At 43.3% G+C, this 19,342-nt stretch overlaps 1 protein-coding gene and 1 long non-coding RNA gene across 2 annotated transcripts in view; both read right to left on the bottom strand.

Moving 5' to 3' along the window:
* Positions 1-10,063, bottom strand: part of TSPAN5 (tetraspanin 5) — a 191,439-nt gene extending 181,376 nt beyond the window's left edge. Inside the window, exon 1 of the mRNA XM_084757411.1 lies at positions 10,022-10,063. Within this exon, the coding sequence (XP_084613537.1) occupies positions 10,022-10,048 (27 nt within the window). The 5' untranslated portion in view covers positions 10,049-10,063. The remainder of the gene's footprint in view (positions 1-10,021) is intronic.
* Positions 10,064-16,863: 6,800 nt separating this feature from the next.
* The window catches only part of LOC311583641, a 56,240-nt gene continuing 53,761 nt past the window's right edge, over positions 16,864-19,342 (bottom strand). Inside the window, exon 3 of the long non-coding RNA XR_014774622.1 lies at positions 16,864-16,876. This is a non-coding gene — a long non-coding RNA (uncharacterized lncRNA). The remainder of the gene's footprint in view (positions 16,877-19,342) is intronic.

Raw genomic sequence — 19,342 nt, 5'->3', positions numbered from 1 at the left:
GAGATTTGCGGGCTCTTTCTCTAGGAGCTTGTATTTGGAAGCATCTGTTTGGAATCCAGGAACTTAGCACTGCTTTTCACTAGAGAACTCTGGGAAATCCTATGCTTACGTAATCTTTAAAATGCCCCCCCCACACACACACCCCAGTCTCTTAGTGAAGGAGGTTGCCCTTCATGTATCCAAGCATAGTGAACTACGGAACTAAAGAAGGCTTTGTCTACAGGAATGAGAAAACTTTTTTCCACAGGGCATTCTGTGTAGATGCAGGGCCTTTGGTCACTATCATGGTCATGTACCTTTAGTCACAAGCACCAGGTAACATGGAAAGCCTCGGTGAGCAGCTTCTCAGTATACAGGGCTCAGTGGGCAGCCACAGTGCCTGAGATCCATGAAGGTGAAGGATTTATGAGAGTGGCCATAGGTAGAGGCGAGATGTAGCAAGATGGGGCCAAGCTGGAGTCTAGAAACTGATGCATATGTGTTTGAATGCATAGCTACTTTGGTTCCTGATATAAATTGGACAGCGATGATGGGAGAGGCAGGGGAAAATGTAAACAGCTGGGCAAATTCAATCCTGTGTTAAATTTGAATTTTCAGATATTCCAGACTGAATGTTAGTTGAATTATTCATTTTCTTGATTTCCAATTTTATTTTTAGTACTACTATGCGAACAAATTTGAGTTTGGAGGCACAACTAGATGCTAGGATGAGCACCTGTGTGGTGAGTTGCCACACAAAGTGGGGTATGTGTGTGTTCCCTCATTTCTATGAGGCCAGTGTTGGGACTGGTTTCTACCCTGACAGGTTTGCTGTTGAGTTCCCATAAATCAAAGATGGCTGACTGTCTTAGTTGGGGGTCTCAATTCCTGTGCTGAAACACCATGACCAAAGCAAGTAGTGGAGGACATCGTTCACTTAGCTTGCTGTTCCACATCAGTCAGAGTTCATCATCGAAAGAAGTCAGGACAGGAATTCAAACAGAAAAGGAACCTGGAGGCAGGAGCTGATGCAGAGGCCAGGGAGCGGTGCTGCCTACTGGCTTGCTCCCATGGCTTGCTCAGCCTGCTTTCTTGTACACACCAGGACCACCAGCCCAGGAGTGGCCCCACCAACAATGGCTGGGCCTTCCCACATCAATCACTAGTTAAGAAAATGCCCTACAGGTTTCTCTACACCCTGATCTTAGGGAGGCATTTTCTCAATTAAGGCTCCCTCCTCTCCAGTGACTCCAGCTTGCGTCAAGCTGACATAAAACTATCCAGCACAGTGACAGAACCGTTTCCCCACTAACCAAAGGTCCAGCCCTCTCCCTAAGCAGTGATGAAGAAAAGCTGCAATGATATCAGAAATAAAAGAAATGAACTGTTTTTGGTGTTTTGGTTTGTTTGGTTGGTTGGTTGGTTTTTGTTTTGTTTTGCTTTAAGAAATAAGTTTCCTTTCTTTCTTTCTTTCTTTCTTTCTTTCTTTCTTTTTTTTGATATTTTGTTTTGTTTTGTTTTGTTTGATCTTTTGATTTTTGAGACAGGGTTCCTCCATGCAGCCTTGGCTGTCTTAGACTCACTTTGTAGGCCAGGCTGGCCTCGATCACACTCCCAGGAATCCACCTGCTTCTGCCTCCCAAGTGCTGGGATTAAAGGCGTGCGCCACCACGCCCGGCTAAGAAATGAGTATTCTTGCAGCCTGCTGGAAGATAGAGGTAACCAATACTCTGTGTGTAAGAGCCTGCAGAGTCAACTGGCCTTGCACGAGGGAAAGCCTTCACCCAAGTCTCCTTAAAATGAAGATGGAAAATGTGGAGAGATGGCGGCTCCGCGGGTAAGAGCATACGCTGCTGTAGTAGAGAACCCGGGTTCATTTCCCAGCACCCAGCACCCAGCACCCAGCACCCAGCACCCAGCACCCAGCACCCAGCACCCAGCACCCAGCACCCACATCAGGTGTCTCACAGCCACCTGTAGTTCTAGCTCTAGGGAGACACCAAACTTCCTTTTGCTCTACAGCTGGGTTTGCTTTCTACCATCTCATTGAGACAGACAAATATGAACAACCACAGTCCAGCACACAGTACAAGAAAACCACGTGAATGAGAAAAGCGCTGAAAGTCACCTAAACGCAACTGTTTGGAAAGTCCTTCTCATGCCACGAGTTCAACTTCGCCTCTTTAGACGTTGTTTCCGAGGAGGTAAGTTGTTGGCACGCGATGACTTTGATACCATTAAAAAGTATGCACGCTGCGCAGAAAGTTTATAGGTGGCAAATGAGCCTCACAGTGGCCTCCTTCCGCGGTCACCTAAGACACGCGCAACAGTTATGTAATAATTCTCATTTCAATGGTAACTTCGTAGGTCTCAGTACTTTTTCCCAAGGCAGACACAGACACACACACACACAGAGGCACAAATGCACACACGCACTTTCCATGGCCATCCTGCTGATAAATTTTCAATCACTGAAACTTTCCCTTTAAAACTAACAAGGCTTTTTATCTCCCCTCACGGGCAAGATAACGATTGCACAGGCCACTTGGAATTACCAGAGAGACTGAAAGTGGAGCAGCCTAGATAAATGAGATCACTGGAGAAGCTGCAGAATCCAGGGCAGTCAAGCCTTGCGGCTCTTCCCTCACTTAACCTTGGGGGCGAAGCTGCTGTGGGTAATTCAATTCCCTGCGCCTCTTTCTGTGGAGACAGTGAATGACCAAGGTGGACCCAGGGAGGAAAAGAGGCCGCATTATATGAAGAAGGAAACCGCGTGAGGACCTATGAGACGGTCCTAACTATGTATACTGGCATCATCAGTCAGTCCCCACTAAAAGAACTTCCATACTGTAAAGGGTAAAGCTGGACTGAACGTGTTGAGGAGAGATCTCGAAGGACCTTGCAAAGTACCTTTGTGGAGTGTGTGGGAAACCCAGTGGGTTCCAGGCAATGGGCCTTCAGACTGGTTCTGCTCTTGTCTGTTCATAGACTGAGGTTGTATCCTCTGAAGTGCGCCTGATGCTGAGGAAAGTCTGAGAGCCCCTGAACTTAAACCCTTTTTGTTTCCAGTTATACCACCTCTGGTTTCCAACACGCAACGGCAAGAGGAGAAGACCACCACCTAAAGCAAACAGAAGACCTGTCAGGGTATTAACTGGAGAGCAAAAGAACTGTGCAATGAGGAAATGTTTGGAATATGCAGGAAATCGATGCAGATGGGGCTCCGGCACTGAGCACAGGAGCACAGGAGCACATGCTTTCCTTTCCGGCCTCACCCCTAATGTGGTTTCAGTCCTGGCTGCCCAGCAGGACCACAAGTGCAGCTTTTGGTTAAGAAGCAGCTTAATTCAGTTTTTAAATTATTACACAAAGTCTCGGGACTTGTTTGTATATTATAGGAACGTCATTTTTCTTTTAAATCTCCAGTTTTCAGGAAGCACTTTTCCCCAGAAGTCCAGTTGCCTTGGATCACCTTCTGCTAGGTAGGAAAGAGACCTAGGACTCAGTTCTGTCTTAGAACCCTATTCATTTGAAGAACAGTGTGTGACCTCCTTTCCACTCTGCCCCTGGGCCTCCATCCTAATCAGGTTTCTATTGATGTGATTTAAAAAAAAAAAAATTTACCAAAAGCATCTTAGAGGAAAGGCTTTGTTTGGCTCACACGTCTGGATCACACTCTGTCACTGAGGGAAGCCAAGGCAAAAGCAAGTAGGGCAGAAACCTGAGGCAGGAGCTAGCCAACACCATGGAAGAGTGCTGCTCACTGGCTTGCTCTCTATGGCTTGCTCAGCCTACTTTCCTTATAACCCAGGAGTGGCACTGCCCACAGTAGGCTAGGTCCTCCTTCACCAATCGTGAATCAAGAAAATGCTTCATAGGCTTGCCTCTGGGCCAACTGGATTTTCTCACACATAAAGTTCCCTCTTCCCAGATGACCATGGCTTGTGTGAAGTTGATAGTCAACTCACCAATATGGCTTCTGTAAGTCTGTCCTCTTAAAGTCACTTACTCTTCCTTGTCCTCAGCAATTCTGCCATATCATTGGTTTCATGTACTCAGCTTCTTCTTTTCACTGTGTTTCCATCCTCCAACCCATGGTCTAATCTCCAGTCACAGTGAGACAGCCTTTTGTACAAGCGTGTGTTTCTTCCTCTCACAACTCACAGGCACAGCTATAGTTGCAAGGGATACAGTCCAGCATAGCCGGGTGGAAAGACCTCCAAGGAAATGATGTTTGAATAGATATTTAAATACAATATGGCATAGAGTCTATACCCTCGTCTGGAAGAACTGTGTTCTTGCAAAGGGAAACAGCAAAATACAAAGATGCTGTCATAGAGCTAGGCTTACTGCCACTCAAAGCAATAAGCAATATATTGCTATCGGTAGTGAACAAGGAAATAAAGGACTGGCCGGAGATGAAGGCAGGGGGAGTGTGTGTGCCTGATCCTGTAGGGACCTATAGACCATAAAAGGACTTGGAGTTTTGTCTTTAGTCTGATAACTGCATTGGACCAGCTCGGGGTGTGTTCCAATTTCATTTGTAAAGAGATCCATCTGAAACCAGGTGTGTGGGCTCACCCATACTCCCAGTACTTGGAGGTAAAGACCGGAGGGTCAGTAATTCAAGGTTATCTTGGCTACATAGCAAGGGCCAGCCTGAGCTACATGAAAGCCTGTCTCAAAAGGGGTGGTGGTGGCAGCTGGGGAGATGATTCTGTGCCGGCTAAGTAAGTGCAAAGAGTTGAGTTTAAGTCTTCAGGACCCACATGAAGAGCTGGGCACACGTGAGACCCCATGGCTGGCTGGGAAGCAGCACATTCCAGCTTTAGGCTCCGGGAGAGCAGGAGAGAGTGGGGTCTCTGGTGATTCTCTTCCTACCTATGACACCTGAATGGGTTCATGTGCGTGTGTGCACACACAAGCACACACGCGCATCTGTCTGGTCTCAACCCTGAAGACAGGCAGGACAGAGAGGGTGAGAAGAGCGTGAAAGCAGAAAGCAACATTCAATAAATTAGGTTGGAGAAAATGTGCTGATGGTAACATGAGGGTGGAGCAAATAATCAGATTCCACATATATTTGGAGTATATATAAAAGACTTGCCAAGCCAATGGACAGGACGTTCTCCACAGTAGAGTGGAGAGTGGGGTCTGACTTTCACATGTACTCTGGTGCCTCATATTTGACCATGTCCCCTGGAGGGGGAGACCTGGTGGCACTCAGAGGAAGGTAGCAGGCTACCAAGAAGAGACTTGATACCCTATGAGCATATACAGGGGAAGGAAACCCCCCTCAGTCACAGTCATAGGGGAGGGGAATAAGGGGAAAATGGGAGGGAGGGAAGAATGGGAGGACACAAGGGATGGGATAACCATTGAGATGTAACAAGAATAAATTAATAATAAAAAATTTTTTAAATGAATGATGAAAAAAAAAAAGGCTTGCCAAAGCTGGCATGGTAGTATGTATTTGTAACCCCAATACTCAGGAGGCTAAAACGGAAGGATCTGAGTTCAAAGCCAGTCTCTGGTCTACATTGTGAGACCCTGTTTCAAACAGAACACAACAAAACAAAATAAAAGTATTACTGGTAGGCTGCATATGAAGGGTGAGGAAGAGAAAGGCATCAAAGCTGTCTCATAGGTCTTTGCACTGAACCAACTGGTTGCTAGCCCCAGTAAGGAAGGCTTGGGAAGGATCTAGAACAAGGGTTTGGGGCCTGTCAAGTGTGAAATGTGCATTACAGTTCAAGTGGAGATGGTGACTAGGTAGCTGCTCTAGTCTGACTTGCAGGGGAAGCATCTTTGGTCATCAGCAGAGAGATGAGGGCAGAGCCAGAACCTGCACAAGGTCATCTGTAGAGAGATGCACATGGAGGCTCCAGGATCACTAGCATCCAATCTGAGGCAAGAGAAAGGATCCAGCAGAGGAGGCTGAGGGAGGAAGCCTGATGAAACAGGAGACAACCCATGGGAGTTGGACATCCCGGAAGACAAGGAAGTGGTTTAATATAAATCCCATTAAAGTATCCATGGTTTGTCTTTATTAACTGACAAAATGATTCTAAGCCATGCCAGGGAAGTGTAATGTACGCTGGGATAATGGACTGTTCTACCGCATCCTTTCCTTTTTAGCAAGTGATAAGGATATGGTGCTTTTATGATCTTGAAAAAGGAAAATAAAACCGCTCTTACTTTTAAAAAGAAAAGCTCCTTGCATATGCAAGTATTCTTTCTTCTATTACGTAATATCCCCATTTTTATCCTGGCACATTTCTCTTAGTCACCTTGCTGGTGCTCTTAAATAAAATTAACAAAATGTGTAGTGTTCTGTTTTTTTGTTGTTGTTGGGCTTTTTTTTTTTTTTGAGACAAGTTTTCTCTGTGTTGCCTTGGCTGTCCTGGACTCACTTTGTAAACCAGACTGGCCTCGAACTCACAGAGATCCCCTTGCCTCTGTCTCCCAGCTACAACATGTTCTTGAAATAAATTTTGTCTAATAAATTTTGGCTTCCACATACATGGCTTGAATCAATTTTTGTTTTTGTTTCTGAAACAGGGTGTGCTGTATAATCTAGAGAATGATCTATGATAGTCATATTTTTTGGTTTTGAATGAATAAAGTTATTAAGTATACAACAAGCCAAAGTAAAAGAATAAATAACAACAACTAGACAGGCAGCAAAACATTATCAAATTGGACACTCAAAATATCCAGCATCTTTCATAGCTCCAGAAGATGCTGCACTGAATGCTGGAAGAGAAAAGACACCAATGGTCCCACTCAGCACTGGACACTGTGTGCTACAGTACCAACCTGCCAGGCAAGGTGTGCTCAGTGGAGCAGCAGGGGCAGGAGTCTTATGGGGTAACAAATTGGAGTTGAAGCCTGCCTCAGTACTGTAATCCTTGTCAAAAATCATGGTTGAGGAAGTCATAGGCCCTAGGGCAAAACATGTTATTATTACTTTGCTAACTGGTCATGCTGTCAAATTATTTCATAAATATTTATGTTTGCACCCATAGACCTGGACTACTCTCAACCTTGATCAGAGAAGCTTCTTTTTGCAGTGGGCACCAGTCAATGCAGGGGCTCATAACCAGTCAGAGTGCAGAGGATAATAACGAGCTCAGCTATAAACAGGACACCTATATCAGCCCTTCCCACCGAGGCTCAGAGAACATCACAGAAAAGTAGGTAGAAGGGATGTAAGAGCCAGAAGATGGGGAGGGGTGCCCCATCTCTTCTGGACATGATATGGCTGCTGCACCCATGAACTCATAGCCGCTGCAGTTGCCTGCACAAGATCTGCATAGAATCAAGCCAGCCCATTCCATCATAGCTGGGATAGACTAGGCGGTCTCCACCCTTTACTGAGGGGCTACTGGCATTTCATAGTTGCTGGTGAAGGGAGGACCATTGGTTTTGCCCCGGTGAATGACCTCGCACTCATACACACATGGGCAGCGCTAACTGGAAGTAGTAGGCTATCAGGGAAAAAAAGAAAGAAGAAAGAAAGAAATGAGGTTGACAGACGGATGTGGACAGGGGCGCATGAGGAAGTTGAAGGGGGAGGTGTGGACTAGAGATAATCATATTTCATTATTTACCTCTATGAATTTCTCAAGAATAAAGAAAAAAATTTAATGCAGCAGAAATCAACTGTGGAGGTCCCTTCAAGGCAGCTAGCTAAAGTCCCCAAGAGTCCCATCCCTGCTAGGTGAAACTTCCAAGTAAAAGAATAAATTGCAACAAACGGTGACGACATCAAACTGGGGGCATAAGAACTTCCAGCAGAAACCAACTAAGGGACTAGGGGTGGGGGTGGGGGGTGGGGTGGGGGAACAGAGCAGGGTGTGTTCTTCCGAAACAGCAACAGGTGGAGATGACAGCACCAAATCCAGCGCTCCCAACATCCAGCAGAAACTGGCTGAAGAAGCTGAGGCTGACAGCTGGAATTGAGCTTTTTCCCACGGCCGAATTCCTGGCTTTTCTCTCCCACTGCAAGCCCTTTTATATCATGAGATAAACAACCTTGACGTTGGTTGGAAACCGTTCACCTTCTAGATGTTCTCAGGGACACACAGTTTTTACCCTTGGGTGTGTTGCTATTTTCTTCCCTCCCTGTCACAAAGTCAAGAGAGCCAGCTCATCCTCAGATAAAGGGCCTTGAAGGACACTTTGAGACAAACGTGCTTGAGTCTAACATGGGGGGTTGGGGGGGCTGCGTGGATGGCTATATTCCGAGCGCTAGCTTCTCAGCGGGGTCAACCAGCACATGGCAATTTACCAACCAGGTATACATTACACAGGGCCTCTCTTTGGCTTGCCTTGAAATCACAACCCTCCTACCTCACCCTGCCCGGGAGTTCCGTCACGCAGATTGACTGCAAAAGTAAAAACTCCTATGTATAGAAAATTACAAACTGCATGTTAAATGAGAAGATGTTTCCAATGAAATGTTAAAGTTGATGTACTTTCTACACAAACAGTTCACACAAATAGTTATTAAACATCAGTAATGCCCCAACTAATAACAGGCCAATGGAACATTTGTGGAAAGGTCATTAACCATAACAGAAATGTCAACTCACACTCAAAAGCATGTTCAGTTTTAACAGTAATAAAATAAGTAACACAAAAATGTGTCATCAGCCAGAGCTGATAGCACACACATTAAACCCAGCACCCAGGAGGCAGAGCCAGGTGGATCTCTGTGAGTTTTAGACCAATCTTATCTACACAGTAATCTCTAGGTCATCTAAGTGAGACTTTGTCTTACACACACACACACACCACAAAAATTCCAAAATCCCAAATCAAAACTTTGTGGTTATATCTCATTAACACTATTAGCAAATATTAGCTTCTAAGAGGGTCAGTAACGAGAATTCTTCTTATGCCAATGATATGAATTCAGAGAAGCAGTTGGATCTATACTCAAACCCTTTCTTGCACGAACATCTATGTACAACTGGTGGCCCAGCATCAACACTTACAGATCATTTTAACAAAGCACAAACCAACTGGGCGTGGTGGTGTATGCCTGTAATCCCAGCACTCAGGAAGGCAGAGGCAGGCAGATTTCTGTGAGTTCAAGGCCAGTCTGGTCTACAAAACAGGTCCAGGACAGCCAAAGCTACACAGAGAAACCCTGGTTCAAAAAAAAAAAACACAAAGAAAGAGGAGGGAGGGGAGGAGGGGGAGGAGGAGGGGGGAGGAGGGGGAAGAGGGAGAGGAGAGAGGAGGGGGAGGAGGAGGGGGGAGGAGGGGGAAGGAGGAGAGGGAGGAGGGGGAGGAGGGGGAGGAGGAGGGGGGAGGGGGAGGAGGAGGAGAGGGAGGAGGGGGAGGAGGAGGAAGCAAAAAAAGAAAAATAACAAGAAGAACAAGAGGAAGAGGAAGAAGGAGAAGGAAGAAGAAACTTTTCCATAGAATAAACAACACATAACAATAAAGCAATATAATATAGCATTATTTATCAGCATCTCTAAGTGGAAATAATGTAAACATTTTTGCAGAACCACTGGACATGTAATGGTTATATTGAAATGTCTTTTTTTTTTTTGTCACAGTCAGAAATAACTCTTAATAATGTTTCAAAGGTAGTTGGTTGTTGTGTTCACATTTCTGCAGAGTGGGATATCTCTGTAACCCTGACCTTGGTCAGTATATTATTTTGTTCAACAAAAGAGAAATACAATGTGTGCAGGACCTGGAGACGTGCGCAGGGGACGTGGAGAACTACGGGGCTGTGAGAATAGAAAACAGGGCCTCTCCTGCCAACAAGCAACCAAGAGTGAGCAGGTTTGTGGAGTTTATTGAAGGGGCGCAGAGCCTCCTTTGTAGTAATGTAGATGGTGATTATTATTTTAGACAGACTCAAAGCAAGACATTCTGCAGAGAAATTAGGGGGTTTTGGAAAACTAGTATTAGTGTTAGTGATGTGTTAGTATTTCTGCAAATACTAACACAGAATGAAACTACTGATGAGAAAGGTCAGTGAAACTCAGATGAGGGAAAAACAGGGGACTGGACTCACGTGCCAGACTCGCTCCCATGAGTTCATTCCATTATTGTATTTACTCTTTCATTTCTGTCATCCATTGGTTCATCTGGCATATGCCAGACACTAAGCAAGTGGCGAGGAATACCTTAATGAAAATAAGCAAGCAAAGGAAAGTGTGCTTTCAGATATCTACATACCATAGTGGCAGACTTCCCACCAAAGTAACCCAAACACGCATCATCATTTAAATTCAAATGGACTAAGCACAAGAGATACGTTTTGAGGCCCATTAAAGTGAATACCAGAGGAGCCTCAGAGACAACATCCTTCTCTGGGTTTCCAGAGCAATTGACATCTTCAGTGCGATTTTAAAAGTAAAGGATTATAGAACAAAGATAATCATTGTTACCAATTTCTTAGTTCAGAAGGAACTGGTAACTAAATTATTTGTGGTCAGTGAACATGTACTAGATATTTGCTCTACATAGTTAAATATGAAAATACAGTTTTGTTCTATTGAGTGAATTTCATCATTCACATGAATTAGAATTAACACACTCTACTGTTTTTATAAAATATGTATTTATTGTTTTTATAGACCTATGTTGTGATGGATATTCAGGCTAGAGGGGTCTTCTCGAATACCTAGGCCATACTCTAGTGTTTGTTATAACAAAGCTTAACCCGGTCTGGGTATTCTAATCATTGCTACAACATCAGTATAGGTATACGCATTTCCATACCATGCAATCTGTATTTAGTACATGCTACATGCTAATTTCTGGGTTTGTAGCTGAGGAGAGGAGTCAAGGTCTCTAATTTTGTGGTGTTTTGAATCATAGTATGAACTTCAAATCTCTTTCAGATGTTCTAATTGACAATCTCCATAGCATTATATAAGAATGATTACTTCAAAAGATAAGCTTTTTATTATTTTTAATTTTGTGTATGTATGTGCGTATGTAAGTGTGTGTGTGTGTGCGCGTGTGTCTAGTTTAGGTGCCCACAGAAGCCAGAGGTGTCCAATGCTCTGGAATTGGAGTTACAGGCAGTACTGAGCCTCCTGGTGTGGTTTCTGGGAAGCAAACCTAGGTCTTCTGCAGAAACGATATGTGCTCTTAACCACTGACCCACCATGCCATTTTACACCCTGTCTGCTCATTAACATTTGGTATGATCCTTGCTTGCTTTTATAGTGAAGAGAAATTTTTGATAGGCCATTGGGCAATTCTGGGTTGAACTGTGTCTCCACAAGAAGACATATTGAAGTCTTAATCTCACTACTGTAGAATGATTATCTGGAAACGGGGTTTATGTGGATGTAGAAAAGACAAGGGGTCATTAGAGTGGGCCTGCACACCGTGACTGAGATGCTTTAAAAAGCAGGAAACTAGTAAGATGTGGAGGTATGTGTCTGTCATACCAACACTCAGGGTTGTGACGCAGGAGAATGGAAGATTTGAAGCCATCCCGGGCCACAGAGCAAGGCCCTGCCTCCAAGATAGAGAAGAAAACAAAATCAAAACATGGGAAATTTGGAGCTCAGTGGCCAAGCTTGCTCGGCATGTGCAACGCCTTAGATTCGATACCCAGCACTCAGGGGGAAGGGGAGGGAGAGCAGAGAGGAAGGAGTTGGGGAGGGCAAGTGAACGCTGGGCACAGAGCCATGCACACAGGGAGAGTGTCCTGTGAGGGTGAAGGTACAAGGGCAGAGGTGCAGCTAGGAACTAAGCAGCCTCGACTCCATCAACCACCAGAAGCAGAGAGATGGTGGCGGGCAGGCAAATTCTTCCCCAGCCAGCCCTGTTGGTGCCTTTATCTGACACTCTGGCTTACCAGCACTGTGAGAAAATTAATTCCTATGGTTAAGCCACACAGCTGGTGGTACTTTGTTATGTCAGCCTTAACAAGCTAGCTCTTAATATGGGCTCTCCTGGAAAAAAAAAAAGAAAGAAAGAAAGAAAGAAAGAAACGGAGACAGAGAAAAGGAAGGACTTAGATGCTAACTAATCTGTATGACCCTGGTCTCAGAATATCAATATGGCTCCCAGAGGGTTTCCTCTCTACTGCATCACCTTAGACACAACACAACCAACTGAGACAACCACTTTCAGTGGCAATAACCATAAAGTGCCAAATTTAGGTAATGAAGTATTTTTCAAAAAGCATACAGTTTGGGGATGTGGCTCAGTTCTACAGATGCAAAACCTTGGGTTCAATGTTCAGCCAGTACCATCCAAAATAAGTATGAATAACAATTTCTCTTTGGAATAAAATATGTAGATTATTACTATTACAATAATGATAAAAAACTATGAAGTTCCTACTAGGGTTTGATTTTGTTTACCCAAGGCCATGCTTTAGGAACTGAGCTGCCCATGCCACAATGCTGAGAGGTGTGGTCTTGAAGAGGCAATTAGTGTCACCATCAGGAGAGTGACTCCTACTTCCCCCTCCCTCTCTCTCTCTAGTGTGTTCTCTTGCCTGTCTGCTTTCCATCATGACGTGAAAAAACCCCCTCATCAAATGGAGCCTTCAACCTCCCCACCTCTAGACTTGGAGAAAAAAAAAAAACAAACTAACAAATAAAATGAATTAAGAGACCTCCAAACCTAGAAATATATACTATTGGGTTTTTTTTTAATTCTCTGGTTCTTTTTTATAATCAATTTTTACATATTTTGATGCATATTTTATTATCTCTTTAAATTATATCAATTTTGTAACAAGCCTTTCTATAAAATGAGAAAAAAATGAGGTCTCAACAGATAATTTTGTACTTGGTTAAAAAAAATTCTCATCTAGAGTTGTTGGTCAAAATTTGTATCTTATTATTGGCAGAATGCATAGAGCATATAATCTCACATAGATGCCCTGTGACAGAATTGTGTCTAGATGCAATTTATTCTCAGTGATAGCCATAAAGTATATGTGGGTTTGTCATTGTATCATCAATGTATCATCAAGCATGCTCCTGATAGGAAAGAGTGTCTATCTTGATGAGAGCCTTGCCCTGTGCTTAGGCTCCTCCCACAGAACAGCTTCAGGCTCTACCTAGCTTTCCTTTGCTCCTGTCCGTCCACGCTAAGATGGGTAGGACATACTTTTATCCTCTTCCTTCAGCATAATGCCAGCAGTTGGCTCCGGGAGTAGGAAGCGTCTAGAAGCCATTCTAGACTGGGTCAGCCAGAAACCATCTAACTGAAAAAGGAAGTGACTATGTCTCCCATAACTGTGTCCCACTAAACCAAATCCTAATGACCCAGTAGACTGCAGCGTGGCAGATGGCCAAAGCGGATAGAGACAATGACCACTTACAATACAAGCATTTTACTTCTGGGAATCCCATAAGACTCTGTTGACTGTGCAAATGTGCCACATGGGACGCCGGCAGGAAATGATGCGTAAGGGGACCCATGATGAGGGAGGCGTGAAGTCCAGGTCCTGCCCCTCACAAAGCTTAGTGAATGATCTCAGTGAGTTTGTCATTAGTATACTCTACATATGTTAGTTAAGTTAATACATTAATTTTTGAGCACTTCGTCTTTGGCAGCGAGGAATACAGTTGAGCTGAGTCCTGTGGTGCGAGCAGGCTGTGGGGTGCAAGACAGAGAAGGAGTGATGAGAGAAGACCACAGAGGACGAGGACAAGGAAGCCTGTGCGGCAGTAGGAGGGCTCGAGTGCAGGAAAGCAATCCGTTTTCATATAAAGGCGAGCTTATTAAACAGATGCCCGTCAGCTCAAGTCTGAGTGCGCTGTGATATGAGCCACTATCGGAAATCTGAGTGAGAGTTCGAGGCATCACCTTGCACCTTACTATCATGTGTCCTTTCAACAAAATGCTTTCCCTTCATGCGTTCACACCTGGAGAATACGTGAGGTTTTATTTTTAGCAATAAGGACAGTAGACTGAAATATGCCCAAGTTTGGCATTAGCTCGTGGGCCTGCAGGATTCTGTTTGGCTTGCATTGTTTACTCCAAGCAAAGCCATCACTGTTAAGTGAAGGCGGATGCATAGCCCTAGGAAAAGTTCCTCTGCAATAAAGGGGCAGAGAATAATGAAAGGTTGGCGATGTAGCAACCCTCAGACTCTTCCATCAGCACATGGCTCTAAACCCAGCTGGAAAAGATTCCTTACTCTTCAGAAAGCTGTGGTTGGATGGGGCTCTCCCGGATAAACCACGGCTGTCTCTGCCTCCCACTGCCCTTCATCACACCTTAAAATCCCCTTTGGCCACAGAAGAAAAAGTCTTCAGAGGTTCTGGGGGTTAAAATGTGAATGTCTTTGTGGTTCCAACTATATTCCCTACTGTAGAACCTGTCTGGAGGCAGTCACCTCTCCCCAGCCCCTCCTTATTCTACCACAAATGACATTTTATAAAACATCCCTGTTCCTAACCCTTGAATGTAAGACCCTTCCCACATGATAGTGTAAGTGTGACAGCAAGGGACAGACTTTTCTCATGATGATGACGACAATAGTGATGATGATGGTGGTGATGATGATGGTGGTGGTGGTGATGTGGTGATGATAAACAAATGATCAACACTTTCAAGATCTCTCCTAAAGAGATCACTTGTTGATACTTTCTCTGAGTGACTGTACAGCCTGACCATACATCCAAGGGATGAATAACACTACTCTGATTGTTATTTGTCTTGGCCTGAATTAAATGCTGATTTTACAATGAAACCAAAGGGCACCAAAGTCCACTTCCAGACTCCTGGGCGGTCCATTTCCCTTCATTGCTACTTTGCCATTTTGTAATTTCCTGATTTTATCCAAATATTTGTGATTTGGGTGGAGGCCACAGTTTACCAATGAACCCAAAATTCCTTTCACCTGCATGCTATTATTCAACTCTTAGTTGAACAAAGTCACTTTGAACTTTACATATCAAAGCAAAACCATCCTTTTTTAGATTCACTTCAAAAGCAGCCCAGCGTACGTGGAGGAAGATGTCACAGCTGCAATTGAAAGGGAGACCCACGGGGAGCTCTTTTGGCAGACTATCCCCACTGAGTGGGGAGGCTGCTTCCAGAAAATTATTGTTTTTCATATAGGTGTTGGCTTCTGCTAACATCCTTTCATCCTTTGCCACCAAAATTATTTATATCCACAACACTAATCTCAAACATGGCTCTCGTTTTCTGAATTGTTTCAGATCTACAATCCGGGCAGTTTTGTTTTTGTTTTTTTTTTTAATCATAGTAATGAGACAATATGTGAGTGAATGAACTAAGGAGACAATGCTGTTTAACAAGGAAAGCCAAGTCTGTGAAGGGATGGCCTTATCAGTGTAGAGCAGGGTAGTGTGTATCTGTGCTCTTAGCATGAACACAGTGGGAGGCTGAAGCAGGAGACCGAGTTGACGCCAGCCTGGGATGCACCTTGAGATCCTATCTTGTGCCCTTCTTTCCTGCACTGGGGCTGGGGCTGGGGCACGGTTCTAACAGTAACATCTCCAGGGCCTTGACACATCACTTAATCTTTCTACCCTTCGGTTTTCTCACCTAGAAAATATGAGTGCTAATGCTTATCCTGTAAGTTTATGTAAGAACTTGAGATAATATATGTAAAGTCCACGAAACACTGAAGCAGGCAGTAAGTCTCTCTCTCTCTCTCTCAGCAGGAATAATTAGCCAGTATTTTGCTCTTTGGGGATTACATGGCTAACCGTGCATAATCCACATGTGGTTGCTCTCTCTGCAAATCAGCTCCAGTACTGGTTGTGAAAGGATGTAGATTTTGTTCCCCATGAATTCCTTGCTTACTCCTGGCTGAGTTCCCACCCCCAATCTTGTGTGTGTTTATAGAATACAAAAACTTAATATGAAGTCATATATTAAGTTAGTAGGAGTAGATGCGCTGCCCAAGCTAGATGCATTCAAAACCTAAACATAGGAGGCATTTTGATTCTCCAGCTTGCAGTTACTTACCAAGTTCCTAAACTTGCAAGACATAAGCATATTAATTTATTGCACTGAGTGGAGAAATAGAATAACCTGTTGTGTGGTTTTATAATTTTTAATTTCTTCCCATAACTCTTAAATCATGCCTGTGTGTGAACACCAATATTAATTTTCACCCAATGGCTTTTTCTGACACTTAAAATATTTGCTGTCCTGGTTCAGTTTTGGATGATCAGATCAGCTGTGTCTGCCCTCAGTGCCTTGCCTCAGCCCCAGGAGAGGACGGTGGCTGGTTGATGGGGTATCAGGCACTCAGAGACTCTGAATTCTGGAGGTTAATGGAGAAGTGGCAAGGCTAGAGTCACAAAAGGTTGGGATGTAAATATGAGGGGATGCTTAAAACACAGTGGTGGCAATTTGAAAACAAAAGTCTTGAGTTATCCCCTGAGAAAAGTAAAGCATAATGAACCCAGACCAAATTAAGAGTGTAGGATTTCTAAATTAGAAATAATACATTTTATGAAAGGCCAGTGTATGCAATTTTTTAAGAAAAATAACAGAATTAAGCATGCCAGAAGTTTACTGAAAAAGAAGAGAAAATAAAGCATACTGGGGAAAAGCAAAGGTAAGAGCTTCGTTAAAGGGGCAGGACCATTTCAGCATCTTCTCACCATCTAAGAAGTACAAGGGGCTGGTCCTGTGGGTTTCCTCTTAACCAATGGTATCCATCACTGGGTGCAGAAACCATGAAAGCCGCCATTCAAAATGTACGAGTCAATGCATTTCTACTGTATGTAACATGTTATAGAGCATGTCTGCTTCTTGCCATGATAACGAAATACCAGAGGAAATTAACTTGTAAAAAGAAATGTGAAATTTGGCTCGGCGCAGGCATCCTCACTCTGCGGGATTGCCAAGAGGGCATCACATCATGGTGGGACTGAGTGCTGCAGAAAGACAGCCACATCATAAGCTAAAAGCAAAGAGAAAGATGAGCAAGGTCGTCATGATCCCTTTCAGGGACATACACCCAATGATTCAGCATCTCCCACAAAGTCCCACATCCCACAGTCTCCATACCTCCCAATAGCTCCACCCTGGGGATGAGGCTTTTAAAACTCTGGGAGGAAATGCTGATTCAAACCATGAGATTTGGCTGTGCAATTGTTATAATTTTAGGACATGTCCATCATCTTGAAGAGAAAACCTGTATCTTTTAACAATGAGCCTCCCCACATCTTGCTATTCTTCTCACACCCCTGCACAATCCCTAATCTATTTCCCAGTTATAGATTTCCTATTGTTGCGATTTCATTAAAATGGAATCATGAAGTCTGTCATATTCTGAGCTGGCTTGCTTTGCTTGTTATAATGTTTTCAAGCTTCACCCACAGGTAGCACGTATACTACACCACATTCTATATTAGCTTTAACCCTGCAAGTTCTTCTAAAGTGGCAAAAGAGGTAGACATAAGTGTGAAAAATCATCATCTGTGTTACCTAATAAAGTATCTTCCCATGAACATGATTATATATATATATATATATATATATATATATATATATATATATATATGCTGAGCATTAAAAATGAGTCTAATAAAATTACACAATTATGCAGAGAAAAGGAAGCCTGCTCACAAGCAATATTTTGGTTTTCTGATCAAATAAAATTGAAGACTAAAAGAATGCATCTCAAGTAAAGAGTATGTTTGTGTTCCTGTGGCTACTACACTGAGCCTAAGAGAGGGTGAGAGCAGCGGTCTTATTGGCTACCAGCAGTGGGCAAGCTGAAGCCAACAAAAGAAGACAGCTAGCAGGTAGATCAGGAGTGTTCATAGAGATGCTGAGAATCTGCCAACCAACCTAAACCGGCCGCTGCCAATGACAAAGAGGAAGCTATAATCCTTTCCCTGAGAATCAGTATTTGTGACTAATAATAGGTAACATTATATGTGTGTGTGTGGATGCTGGATCCTAATGCCTGGGGAAAGCATATCACCCAGAGATAACTACAAAGTGAAAATAGAAAACAGAATGCAAAATGAACTCAAGGCGTTGTTTAACAACCCAAAAGGAGAAACTATGACCAAGTAGAGTGGAGTAGATGAGGCTAACACAGACTGCAAGCAGGCTTGTCGATGTTGGTAGAGGACAGACACCTGGACTTGTTTTATTTTGTTTTAGTATTTATTAATTTTTTAAAAATGTTTACACTGTTCTGGCTGCATGTCCACCTGCATGCCAGAAGAGGGCATCAGATCTCATTATAGATGGTTGTGAGCCATCATGTGGTTGCTGGGAATTGAACTCAGGACCTCTGGAAGAGCAGTCAGTGCTCTTAACCTCTGAGCCATCTCTCCAGCCCCGCTTTAAAAAAAATTTTTTTTAACCTGAACTTGTTTTTCACACCATCAAAGTCATCATTGTCATGTCATTATGGCTGGTCTATTTTTCATTTTGTATTCCTGCTTTTGATTACTAATTTACTGTTTCCTGTTTCTTTAACGTAAGCTAATATTTTCCCTTGTGTGTAATCTTTTCCCAAATTATGTTCATAAAATTAGATTTTTGTTTCTCTGCATACATCATTCATACTAAACACATTGAATGGCTCTTGTTTTTGTTTTAAAGATTTTTTTTTTTGGTTCAGTCTAATGTCTATATCACATCTTGGTAATTTTTCTCAAATTCTTGATGAATTAAAAAATGTATCCTCACATCTATAAAATATTATCAGAATTGCTTAGTATCTGTTGCATGAATTGGCTTCTCCACCCCGGTCACATTATTATCTGTCCACAGTGAGCACAAGTAATGAGAGCAGGAGTCCTGAGGGTGGTGACTCACAGCCACGCTGGCCAGGTTTCACAGTCTCCGTCCATTGTGGAAGTAACACCATACTGTATGCTAATGCTCCTCCTTTTGATCCTAATGATAAAGTGCCCTACGCTGAAACGGCTTAGAGGTGTGCTTATAAAGCTGAGTTTCCTCCTCAGTGAAGATTTTTTTCTTCTTTTCATACACACACATACATATGAAGTCTAGGAACCACCCATGAGAGAAAACATAAAGTATTTGCTTTTCTTAGTCTGGCTTATTTCACTTGATGTGATGACTTCTAGTCATATCCATTTTCCTGTAAGCATCATGATTTCACTTTTTCCTTATGGCTGTATAAAGTTTCATTATGTGCTATATGGACGTCTAGGCTGGTTCCTTTCCCTGGCTATCATGAATATGTGCAGCAATAAGCAAGGATATATACAAACATCATGGCGGTATGCTGAGTTATCATCCTTCACGTGTATACCCAAGAATGTTATATACGTTCTATTTTCAGATTTTTGAGGAACAGCCATACTGGGTTTTCACTGTTGTGAATGGACAACCCATTGTACTGCCATACCACATTGCACTTAAACCTCCATTGACTGAT

Source organism: Acomys minous, assembly GCF_964271855.1.
Source record: "Acomys minous genome assembly, chromosome: 14".
Classification (NCBI taxonomy): Eukaryota; Metazoa; Chordata; class Mammalia; order Rodentia; family Muridae; genus Acomys; species Acomys minous.
Note: the sequence above shows the minus strand (reverse complement) of the source record. Positions and strands in the feature narration are given on the sequence as shown.